General features: G+C 42.0%; 1 protein-coding gene across 1 annotated transcript in view; it reads right to left on the bottom strand.

Annotated features, from left to right (window-relative positions):
- The window catches only part of LOC121547101 (dystonin), a 198,177-nt gene that overhangs the window by 124,979 nt on the left and 59,847 nt on the right, over positions 1-13,351 (bottom strand). The window contains exons 6-8 of the mRNA XM_041858211.2: positions 8,707-8,796; positions 5,440-5,538; positions 3,650-3,727 (exon numbers count right to left, since the gene is read on the bottom strand). Coding sequence (XP_041714145.2) covers positions 3,650-3,727; positions 5,440-5,538; positions 8,707-8,796 — 267 coding nt within the window. The remainder of the gene's footprint in view (positions 1-3,649; positions 3,728-5,439; positions 5,539-8,706; positions 8,797-13,351) is intronic.

Here is a 13,351-nt window from a genome sequence, read left to right as displayed (position 1 = left end):
AGAACAAGGCAGCACGGCTGGCCCTTAAATGTACACGGAGAGCTAACATTAATGATATGCATGTCAATCTCTTATGGCTCAAAGTAGAGGACAGATTGACTTCATCACTACTTGTATTTGTAAGAAGTGTTGACATGCTGAATGCACCGAGCTGTCTGTTTAAACTACTAGCACACAGCTCGGATACCCCACAAGACATGCCACCAAAGGTCTCTTCACAGTCCCCAAGTCCAGAGCAGACTATGGGAGGCGCACATTACTACATAGAGCCATGGATACATGGAACTCTATTCCACATCAGGTAACTGATGCAAGCAGTAGAATCAGATTTAAAGAAACTGATAAAAATACACCTTATGGAACAGCGAGGACTGTGAAGAGACACACACACAGGTACAGACACACATACACATGATAAGACACGCACTCTACACATACGTACACATGGATGTTGTATTGTAAATATGTGATAGTGGAGTAGTAGCCTGAGGGAACACACTAAATGTATTGGGTAAAGTGTTATGAAATGTAATTTCATGTAATATTCTAAATGGTATATAACTGCCTTAATGTTGTAAGAGTCTGGGATCCATAATAAATACAAATAGCAATTGAAGCGGTGCCAATAAATCCTAGTCCACACCTACAGTGAGGGAAAAAAGTATTTGATCCCCTGCTGATTTTGTACATTTGCCCACTGACAAAGAAATGATCAGTCTATAATTTTAATGGTAGGTTTATTTGAACAGTGAGAGACAGAATTACAATAAAAAAATCCAGAAAAACGCATGTAAAAAATGTTATGAATTGATTTGCATTTTACTGAGGGAAATAAGTATTTGACCCCCTCTCAATCAGAAAGATTTCTGGCTCCCAGGTGTCTTTTATACAGGTAACGAGCTGAGATCAGGAGCACACTCTTAAAGGGAGTGCTCCTAATCTCAGTTTGTTACCTGTATAAAAGACACCTGTCCACAGAAGCAATCAATCAATCAGATTCCAAACTCTCCACAATGGCCAAGACCAAAGAGCTCTCCAAGGATGTCAGGGACAAGATTGTAGACCTACACAAGGCTGGAATGGGCTACAAGACCATCGCCAAGCAGCTTGGTGAGAAGGTGACAACAGTTGGTGCAATTATTCGCAAATGGAAGAAACACAAAATAACTGTCAATTTCACTCGGCCTGGGGCTCCATGCAAGATCTCACCTCGTGGAGTTGCAATGATCATGAGAACGGTGTGGAATCAGCCCAGAACTACACAGGAGGATCTTGTCAATGACCTCAAGGCAGCTGAGACCATAGTCACCAAGAAAACAATTGGTAACACACTACGCCGTGAAGGACTGAAATCCTGCAGCGCCCGCAAGGTCCCCCTGCTCAAGAAAGCACATTTACAGGGCCATCTGAAGTTTGCCAATGAACATCTGAATGATTCAGAGGAGAACTGGGTGAAAGTGTTGTGGTCAGATGAGACCAAAATGGAGCTCTTTGGCATCAACTCAACTCGCCGTGTTTGGAGGAGGAGGAATGCTGCCTATGACCTCAAGAACACCATCCCCACCGTCAAACATGGAGGTGGAAACATTATGCTTTGGGAGTGTTTTTCTGCTATGGGGACAGGACAACTTCACCGCATCAAAGGGACGATGGACGGGGCCATGTACCGTCAAATCTTGGGTGAGAACCTCCTTCCCTCAGCCAGGGCATTGAAAATGGGCCGTGGATGGGTATTCCAGCATGACAATGACCCAAAACACACGGCCAAGGCAACAAAGGAGTGGCTCAAGAAGAAGCACATTAAGGTCCTGGAGTGGCCTAGCCAGTCTCCAGTCCTTAATCCCATAGAAAATCTGTGGAGGGAGCTGAAAGTTCGAGTTGCCAAACGTCAGCCTCGAAACCTTAATGTCTTGGAGAAGATCTGCAAAGAGGAGTGGAACAAAATCCCTCCTGAGATGTGTGCAAACCTGGTGGCCAACTACAATAAACGTCTGACCTCTGTGATTGCCAACAAGGGTTTTGCCACCAAGTACTAAGTCATGTTATGCAGAGGGGTCAAATACTTATTTCCCTCATTAAAATGCAAATCAATTTATACAATTTTTTACATGCATTTTTCTGGATTTTGTTGTTGTTATTCTGTCTCTCATGGTTCAAATAAACCTACCATAAAAATTATAGACTGATCATGTCTTTGTCAGTGGGCAAACGTACAAAATCAGCAGGGGATCAAATACTTTTTTCCCTCACTGTATACACCACAATGGGGCTCTATAGTGTGGTGGTTTATGTACTGCTACACAATGAATGTGATGTCATGTTGTCATTCTAATAAACTAATGCAGTTTAATATTGTTCCCTACATTCAAACATAGTCTACATTCATCATTCCATATGCAAAGTAGTTGATTGTCTGAAACTGCTACTGTGCTGGCTTTCAACCTAATTTGATTGAATACACCCTGATGTTTAAAACATTGCCTTTCATTGATATGCATGACAATCCCTGTCATGAGCGGAAATAAATGCAACTTTATTTGATTATGCACTGAATTCTTCTGATTCAGTTGTTCAGCAATAGTGAAACTGGAAACAAAGGCAATTTACATGGGCATAGCTGTTTGTAACATCCAATCTTATCCCTTCCCACAGTTCATTAGAATTGTGATGGCACATCTACCCTAAGTATGATACTTTATAGCCTTACATCCACAGCAGGATAGAACAAAGGCAAGTGAAATTGTAATTTGTCTGTTTATGAATATGAATGAAGTGTGACTGGGGCCTGGTGTGTCATTAAAACAATGGCATAATTGAATGATCTATGAATCCTTTGTCTCAGGCCTTGGGTTGCTTTCACTGACGTCATGTCTGGCAGGCTGTCGCTGAGCACTGCACACTGTTCTCCATCCCTATCACTTCCTGACTGTGGTGGATGTGGGGGAGGGCCAAACAGAGACGTAATCACCCTTGGGAGATGGTTTCCGCATGTCCTCTATTGAGTCCCGATGAGGGCGGAATTGAAGCCTTTATGAGGTAATGATATTGGCTAGCCCTGTCATGTATGAGCAGTGTTACCGTTTTGATGTGGACATACAGTACCAACACGCTCTCACTGTCTCACTGCAGAATTAGACGTTTATTCACTTTTATTCAAACATAACATTTCGAAGTTGCTCCAAACGTCAATTTTCGAAGTGTTTTTGACACCCTCGGTTGCTCCTGCCGCTCTGTATCGTTCCATTTCTTCTAACATCAAATTTCGAAGTTAACGGTTAAGTTTAGGCAGTTATTCTGAATGGTTAAGGTAAGGGTTAAGGTTTGGTATAGGGTTAAAACAGTGTCCCCTCCCCCATTGGGATTGAACATGAAACCTTCTGATCCAGAGTCATGGAATTACGCCCATCCCCGCCCATGCACTAGCCTACTTGATTGTAATAGCGCTCACTGTTGCCCCTAGTGGTCGGTTTTGAAGGCATTTCCGATGACCTCAGGACATGGATAGACGTCCAATTTCGAAGTCAATCTTTAACGATCTCCCTGGACATACAGTATGCTTGTTTAATAGCTTTACATGACGAATTGGTTAACAGAAATTCCTCTACACATTTTATGTTCTAGCATTCCGGCACATGTGATTGGTTCTTACCTGCCGCCTCCTTAAGAAGTCCAGTGCTATCTGTACATTCTGGAGTCTATGGAACCGCATCCTCCCTTTCTCCCGAGGCTGTGGGCATAGAGGAGGAATGGGAAGAGGGGGACATGTTAGTGACTTTGCCATGTGGTCTCTCCCTTTCCAAGGACCAGGGACTCACCACACCATTAGTAGTATGAGGACACAGGCAATGCTGCTGCCAGGGTCTTACCCACTCGTCTGCTGAGGGAATGCGAGAAAAAAACAAAAGGGAGGGAACCAACAAATCCGGATCCAGGGTGGTCATTGCTGCCCAATTCCACGTTAACAGAGTTACACTGAGACTCACATGTTACAGTTTAAAATGTATGTCAAACAAAAACCAATGATTGCAAAGTAAAACAAACCATACAACTCTATGCACAATAATTACTTTTAACAATTTCCACTGAACATTTTACAAAAACACATTTACTTGAAGAACATTCTCTTACCAAACTTTGCATCTGCACTTTTCTTCAAGTTCTTCATTCTTTTTTGTTTGACATACATTTTAAATCGAAAAATCTGAGTCTCTCTCAGTGTCACTGTTATCGTGGAATTGACCTGCTACAAATCACTGCTATTACTACACAATGTATTTACTAGATAGAAAATACATTTATCTATGTCCTCCCAAACTGAACTGACAGAACACATCATCTGACATATTTCACCATTCACAACTACAGTAATAACTAATGACAAAAGGCTAAACATGAAGCTATAAACAAGTGGGTCTGAGTGATAAACTCATTCCAATGAGGACCATTGAAACAAACAATAAATACATTTTCTAAATCCAAAAAGCATCTAGGATTAATTTAGCTGTGCGGTAAAACACCTGAGAATGTGAATTCAGGACACGACTGAGCAGAGAGACAAACTCCTGTGACAGACACCCGTGGACAATGGGAGGTCACAGCGTGAGGTAATGAGATGGAAACTGCGTCACAAGCCAGCCAGTCCCCTGACAACCCAGGATTGAGCTGCAGCACAGCCCTCTGGATTCAGTCATTACTCTCCTGGCTGGCCAAGAGGCGGAGGAATCCCTTTCACCTCAATGGCGGAGTGACAACATTCACAAAAGCCTTGTCCTCAACGGCTCACTCTCATTTAATTTGGCACGTTCAGTCAAGTGGCTTTGTTTTGGTATACACTGAATACAATAGAAAGCCACTATTTGATGAAAAATGTCCAATGGTTCATAAAGGTTGACATTCAGTTTGATTGTATGGTTCAATGATGCACAAAGCTATTGAGGTTGGACTTAAAGACCCAGGCGGAGATCTTATGAATCACATAACAATATGATTGAGTTGTACCAGCGCTTGCAATCCTATCCAAGACTGAAGTGCATGGTGTTTCTCTTTCACTTTACAATGGCATGCACAATACCACCGTTTTGTTGTTGTTGAAAAAACCCAATGAAATGAACATGAGCCTGGGCCTTTAGCTCATAAGCCAAGCACATTTCCATCATGGAATCCATATCAGCTTGTCAGCTAGCATCTCTAAAGCAATACAGTGGGGCTACTCCCTATTCTACACAGCAGCATCAAGCACAGTGTTGCGCACAAACTTTAATCATAGAATCTAAGAGAAAGAAAACTTGACCTAGCCATATAAACGGATTGCTATAGTGCTTACTAGGGTCCACTAAAGTAAAAAGCCTGCGGTGGGATTGTTGTTCCACTCTCATTAATGTCCACGGAACGTGCTGCATTAGTTGTGTTACAAGGGGGAGGATGGCGAACCACACCTACCCCCTTATCATCATCCTGCGCATCTCCATGCTGCTCAACCGCACATGCTTCTGCCGAACTCACCAACCGCAATGTCTTGAGGAAATCACGCTCCCTTGGCTTACCAGACCGAGTTAACGTGAGCGCAGGAAAGAAACACACAAGTGGGAGACAAATAGACATGGACACAAGTTGGACAAATGAAAAGGAGGACATAAAGTGAACAGGAAAGAAACATCCAATATGGAAGAGAGGAGGAAGAGGGCAGAGAGGAAACAGGATGTAAACAAAAGAAAGGAGATATCTACTTCGAGGAGAAAAATCAGCTTCACCTATTTTAGAGGGAACCTAATTTCTCCTCACATGAGTTACAGAGATCCTGCTGCACACCACCAAACAACGGTGATGTCAAAAGTCAGAAATGATTGTGATTCATTTTCATATTCTAATGCAGGCTTCTCCAACCCTGTTACTGGAGAGCGCCAACGCTAATCTAGCGCACCTGATTCTAATAATTAGCCGGTTGAGAAGCTGAATCAGGTTAGTTACAGCTGGAAGGGTAGCTCTCCAGGAACAGGGTTGAAAAGACCTGCTCTAATGTGATGACATTTTGAGTGATCCGAACTGAAGTGATAACAAACAGCCTTAATCAAGATTCCTTGTCTACCTCTCCTTTCCATCCATCATTTCTATCAAGCAGTGTTTTGTTTGGAACACAATGACATCACAAACATTGTAAACTAGCATCCCACTGGGCACAGACGTCACTTCAATGTCTAGTTTTGATTTAAATTTGGTTGAGTTGTCAACTAACGTGAATCTAATATGAAATCAACAAAAATGTTACCCTGTCATTGGATTTAGATTAAAAGTTCGGTGAAAAAAATACTACATTCCCTTACGTTGATGACTTTTTGCCAATCCAATCAGTTTTCCACGTTGAGTCAACATCATCATATTGAATTTTTGGGTTGAAATGACGTGGAAGCAACGTTGATTCAACCAGTTTTTGACAAGTGGGATTGCAGTTAGTTTCCCCCTAGCCTTGAAGCATACATGGTCTTGGGGCGTTTTCACATATCTGATTGACACTATAAATGTAGGATATACTGTATATGTGGACTTTAAGTGTATGTAAAAACTAAATAAATTCTGGTCCTTGCTCAAGAGGTTCAGGATCTAGGACCCGATTGATAAACAACAAAGTGATATAATATGTCTGGTAAAGTGGACCCTGAACTTTCACAAAAATGTATTGTGTGAAGCAAATTGTACTTTTGGAGAATTCTCATGAAGGCACTGTGATACTGCACCAGGGTACAGATTCATATATGGAAACGCCCTTTACGTTAAATCATAATCACACAATGGAATTAATTGTGTTACCTTGGGGTTTAGCAGCAAGGCAAACCATAGCCTATAATGTAAATCTCAGTTCTAACTTTTCTTTCAAGAACACAGGTACATTTCCAAAATTAAACCGTCTAGAACAATGAAAAATGGCACCCTATTCCCTATAAATCAAATCATATCAAATATTATTGGTCACATACACCACCATTCAAAAGTTTTAGAACACCTACTCATTCAAGGGTTTTTCTTTATTTGTACTATTTTATATTTGAGATTCTTCAAATAGCCACCCTTTGCCTTGGTGACAGCTTTGCACACTCTTGGCATTCTCTCAACCAGCTTCATGAGGTAGTCACCTGGAATGCATTTCAATTAACAGGTGTGCCTTCTTAAAAGTTAATTTGTGGAATTTCTTTCCTTCTTAATGCGTTTGAGTCAAACAGTTGTGTTGTGACAAGGTGGGGGGGTATACAGAAGATAGTCCTATTTGGTAAAAGACCAAGTCCATATCATGGCAGGAACAGCTCAAATAAGCAAAAAGGAATGACAGTCCATCATTACTTTAAGACATGAAGGTCAGTCAATACGGAACATTTCAAGAACTTTGAAAGTTTCTTTGAGTGCAGTCGCAAAAACCATATGATGAAACTGGCTCTCATGAGGACAGCCACAGGAATGGAAGACCCAGAGTTACCTCTGCTGCAGATGATAAGTTCATTAGAGTTACCAGCCTCAGAAACTGCAGCCCAAATAAATGCTTCACAGAGTTCAAGTAACAGACACATCGCAACATCAACTGTTCAGAGGAGACTGTGTGAATCAGGCCTTCATGGTGGAATTGCTGCAAAGAAACCACTACGAAATGACACCAATGAGAAGAAGAGACTTGCTTAGGCCAAGAAACACGAGCAATGGACATTAGACCGGTGGAAATGTGTACTTTGGTCTGGAGTCCAAATTGGAGATTTTTGGTTCCAACCGCCGTGTCTTTGTGAGACGCAGTGTGGGTGAACGGATGATCTCCACATGTGTAGTTCCCACCGTAAAGCATGGAGGAGGAGGTGTTATGGTGTGGGGTGCTCTGCTGGTAACACTGTCTGATTTATTTAGAATTCAAGGCACACTTAACCAGCATGGCTACAACAGCATTCTGCAGCGATTCGCCATCCCATCTGGTTTGGGTTTAGTGGGACTATCATATATTTTTCAACAGGACAATGACCCAACACACCTCCAGGCTGTGTAAGGGCTATTTGACCAAGAAGGAGAGAGATGGAGTGCCGCATCAGATGACCTGGCTTCCACAATCCCCCGACCTCAACCAAATTGAGATGGTTTAGGATGAGTCGGACCGCAGAGTGAAGGAAAAGCAGCATATGTGGGAACTACCTCATGAAGCTGGTTGAGAGAATGCCAAGAGTATGCAAAGCTGTCATCAAGGCAAAGGGTGGCTATTTGAAGAATCTCAAATATATTTTGATTTGTTTAACACTTGTTTGGTTACTACATGATTCCATATGTGTTATTTCATAGTTTTGTTGTCTTCACTATTATTCTACAATGTAGACAATAGTAAAAATAAAGAAAAACCCATGAATGAGTAGGTGTTCTAAAACGTTTGACCGGTAGTGTACTCATATTTAGCAGATGTTATTGCGGGTGTAGCGAAATGCTTGTTTTAATTTGAGAAAAAAAAAAACGTTATGGGCTAATAATGTAAGACAAAAAAACGAAATACTGCAAAGTTGCTTAGGAGCTAGAAGCAGAGCTGTCATGTCTGTTGGCACCATCTTGTATTTTTGCATGGGCTCTGGTAAAAAGTAGTTCCCTACGGAATAGGGTTCCATTTCAGACATACCCTCTGACTCATCATGCACACATGATGAGGAATGATAACAGGCTAGAGCTACATTACCATGACAACACAGTACTCACCAATGACTGGCCAGTCAGGACCTCCAGCAGTGAGATCAGGTTATGTCCATCTCGTAGGTCTTCATACAGGTCATTTACATGCTTTCGTACCTAAGGCCAGAGGAAAGGAACATTAATATATTAATATAATATATGCCATTTGGCAGATGTTTTTATCCAAAGGGACTTACAGTCACGCGTGCATATATTTTACGTACGGGTGGTCCAGGGAATCGAACCCACTATCCTAGCATTACAAGCGCCATCAAATAAAATCACATTTTATTTGTCACACGCGCCAAATACAACAGGTGTAGACTTTACCGTGAAATGCTTACTTACGAGTCCTTTCCCAACAATGCAGAGTAAAAAAGAATAAGAAAAATTTGCACAAAATAAAAAAGGAAACAGTAACACAATAGAAAATCAATAACGAGGCCATATACAAGGAGTACCGGTACCGAGTCAATGTGCAGGGGTACGAGGTAGTTGAGGTGATTGAGGTAATACAGTATGTACAGTGGGGAAAAAAAGTATTTAGTCAGCCACCAATTGTGCAAGTTCTCCCACTTAAAAAGATGAGAGAGGCCTGTCATTTTCATCATAGGTACATGTCAACTATGACAGACAAAATGAGAAAAAAAATTCCAGAAAATCACATTGTAGGATTTTTTATGAATTTATTTTCAAATTATGGTGGAAAATAAGTATTTGGTCAATAACAAAAGTTTCTCAAAACTTTGTTATATACCCTTTGTTGGCAATGACACAGGTCAAACGTTTTCTGTAAGTCTTGACAAGGTTTTCATACACTGTTGCTGGTATTTTGGCCCATTCCTCCATGCAGATCTCCTCTAGAGCAGTGATGTTTTGGGGCTGTCGCTGGGCAACACAGACTTTCAACTCCCTCCAAAGATTTTCTATGGGGTTGAGATCTGGAGACTGGCTAGGCCACTCCAGGACCTTGAAATGCTTCTTACGAAGCCACTCCTTCGTTGCCCGGGCGGTGTGTTTGGGATCATTGTCATGCTGAAAGACCCAGCCACGTTTCATCTTCAATGCCCTTGCTGATGGAAGGAGGTTTTCACTCAAAATCTCACGATACATGGCCCCATTCATTCTTTCCTTTACACGGATCAGTCGTCCTGGTCCCTTTGCAGAAAAACAGCCCCAAAGCATGATGTTTCCACCCCCATGCTTCACAGTAGGTATGGTGTTCTTTGGATGCAACTCAGCATTCTTTGTCCTCCAAACACGATCGAGGTTGAGTTTTTACCAAAAAAGTTCTATTTTGGTTTCATCTGACCATATGACATTCTCCCAATCCTCTTCTGGATCATCCAAATGCACTCTAGCAAACTTCAGACATGTACTGGCTTAAGCAGGGGGACACGTCTGGCACTGCAGGATTTGAGTCCCTGGCGGCGTAGTGTGTTACTGATGGTAGGCTTTGTTACTTTGGTCCCAGCTCTCTGCAGGTCATTCACTAGGTCCCCCCGTGTGGTTCTGGGATTTTTGCTCACCGTTCTTGTGATCATTATGACCCCACGGTGTGAGATCTTGCGTGGAGCCCCAGATCGAGGGAGATTATCAGTGGTCTTGTATATCTTCCATTTCCAAATAATTGCTCCCACAGTTGATTTCTTCAAACCAAGCTGCTTACCTATTGCAGATTCAGTCTTCCCAGCCTGGTGCAGGTCTACAATTTTGTTTCTGGTGTCCTTTGACAGCTATTTGGTCTTGGCCATAGTGGAGTTTGGAGTGTGACTGTTTGAGGTTGTGGACAGGTGTATTTTATACTGATAACAAGTTCAAACAGGTGCCATTAAGACAGGTAACGAGTGGAGGACAGAGGAGCCTCTTAAAGAAGAAGTTACAGGTCTGTGAGAGCCATAAATCTAGCTTGTTTGTAGGTGACCAAATACTTATTTTCCACCATAATTTGAAAATAAATTCATAAAAAATCCTACAATGTGATTTTCTGGAATTTCTTTTCTTATTTTGTCTGTCATAGTTGACGTGTACCTATGATGAAAATTACAGGCCTCTCTCATCTTTTTAAGTGGGAGAACTTGCACAATTGGTGGCTGACTAAATACTTTTTTTCCCCACTGTACATGTGGGTAGGTTACTAGGCAATCAGGATATATAATAAACTGAGTAGCAGCAGAGTATGTGAGTGTGAAAGAGTGTGAAAGTGTGTGTGTGTGCGTGTGTGTGTGTGTGTGTGTGTGTGTGTGTGTGTGTGCGTGTGTGTGTGTGTGTGTGCGTGTGTGTGTGTGTATGTGTGTGTGTGTGTGTTGGTGTATGTGGCATCAATATGCATGTGTGTGTGTGTGTTTTGTGTGTCAGCGTATGTAGTGTGTGTGTGTGTGCGTGTGTGTATGTGTGTGTTGGAGTTTCAGTGTAGAATGTGTGAGTATGTGGGTAGAGTCCAATGAGTGTGCATAGAGCAGGTGCAAGAGAGTCAATGCAAATAGTCAATTTGATTAACTGTTCAGCAGTCTTATGGCTTGGGTGTAGAAGCTGTTCAGGAGCCTTAAACATGATGAGAGTGCATACCTATTGGGATACTAAAATCAGACCTGTGTCAAATAGTATGTCAATTTAGCTTGGAGTTTGCACTTTTGAGACTACTCTATTGGTTCCATTGTAGCGTGTAAACTAAATCAAGTGCATTTCAGGTATTTGAAAGTATTTTACATAATGTATTTGACCCAGGTCTGATTTCAATCTCAAAGCATTTACAGTATATTGCCTGACTGAAACTACAATTAGGCTCCCTTAAATTACATTATGTTGACATTTCCTGACCGTATTTTAAAGGCTGTGATTTATCACCATATAATTAGCATATTTTACAAGCTTAACAAATACAGGCTGAGTGAGTAGTCACCCATACAATGGTAAAGTAAACTTTGACAGAAAAAGTACAGACATTCAACCTTTGAATGTGCTCTGGATTAAAGTTAGGGTCAAATCATTATACTACTATCATTCCTGCATACAGAGCAGCTGCCCCTCCCCCTTCCCATAATTCAATCTGAGCCGTTGATATACTTCTACTCTGTCAAAAACAAACAAAAGCCACGTCTCTCCATGTGCTTCTTTTAACACATGCTGACCTTTTGAGTTATGCATAACCTGTTTCAGAAAACCTGACTAACAGGGGCTAATCTGTCTTTCTTCACAAAAGGCTTGTAGTGACAGTGATAGCACCGTGCTGAGTTGGTTATATAGTTAGATGAAAAGGAGAAGACTGGCCAAAAATGATTTACAGCACAGCATGTCAATTTAAACAAGAATCCAAAAAGCTCCACTGACTGTGACTGACATGCTGCAAAGAGGCTGGGAATCAGGGTTATATGGTCTTAACATTTCTCTCAAAGATGTAACAGCAAAGGCTTTATCAGAATAATTCCAATCAGGTTCCTGGCCCCTCCCCTTCAGAGACTAGAGCCCTGCCTCTGAATAACAGAGGAAGCACATATCCATGGTTCATCCTGCCCCACACTCAACAACTCCAGACCAGTTCTAGGCTTTCCAGTAGGCCCATCTCCCTTTCTTCCTGTCCTGAATACCACCAGGCCTGTGAAATCCCCCGGCTGCCCGGTGACCAGGCGACAGGCTCCTCTCGTCTCCACCACATAACCCCAGCTAACAGGCACAGTTGTATTGTTTGTATATCGTTGTATTTTAAATTTGTGTGACTGTCTTTGTCTATCAGTGTCACGGATTCAGCCGAGGCTGCTCCTCCTCCTTGCTCGGGCAGGCTTCGGCGTTCGTCGTCCCCGGAGTACTAGCTGCTACCGATCTATGTTTCGGTGTTTGTCTTGTTTGGTCTTTATTGTTTACACCTGTTTCCAATTATGTTGCATTGTATTCCCTTTAAAATCCCCTGTCTCTCCTAGTTTATTATGTGTGATTGTTTTTCGTGAGGTCGGCAGTAGCTGTTGTGTGCGAGTATTGTTCCTCCCTGTTAGGAGGTTTTTTGGTTTTGTACTTTCTATACTGTGTTCAGTAAAGTACGTCTGCCAGTAGCTCGGTGTCCTGCGCTTGACTTCGTTTACCGCATACACGTCAGCCTGACAATCAGTGTATCAGTGTTTTGTTACTTGTCATGTTTTGTGTTTTCAGTGGACCCCAGGAAGAGTAGCTGATGCTTCTGCAAAAGCTAATGGGGATCCAAATAAACAAATACACAAATAGTTGTGGGGCCAAATTAGTCCCGCTCCCCTGTTACTAGTTTACCTATACCAGGTGGCAGGCTCCTCTTGTCTCCACCACATAATCCCAGCTAACAGGCACAGCTGTGGGGCCAAAATAGTCCCGCTCCCCTGTTACTAGAGGGTCAGCCAAATATTCCCCCCCCACTGTTACTCAGCACCGTTTAAATCCAGCAGACAATGTCACTGGGGGTAAGGCATGTTGACCCAGGCACAGATGATCTAGAGAATGATTTTCTTTCCTGTGGCACAGTTTACTCTCAAATTCAGATATTAAAGGCCCAGTGCAGTCAAAAACGTGATTTTCCAGTGTTTTATTTACACTGAACAAAAATATAAACGCAACATGTAAAGTGCTGGTCCCAAGTTTCATGAGCTGAAATAAAAGATCCCAGAAATGTTGCATATGCACAAAAAAGCTTACTTCTCTAAACTTGTGT

The sequence above is a fragment of the Coregonus clupeaformis genome, chromosome 31 (assembly GCF_020615455.1).
Source record: "Coregonus clupeaformis isolate EN_2021a chromosome 31, ASM2061545v1, whole genome shotgun sequence".
Lineage (NCBI taxonomy): Eukaryota > Metazoa > Chordata > Actinopteri > Salmoniformes > Salmonidae > Coregonus > Coregonus clupeaformis.
The sequence above is the reverse complement of the archived record's forward strand: the minus strand, read 5'-3'. Positions and strand labels throughout refer to the sequence as shown.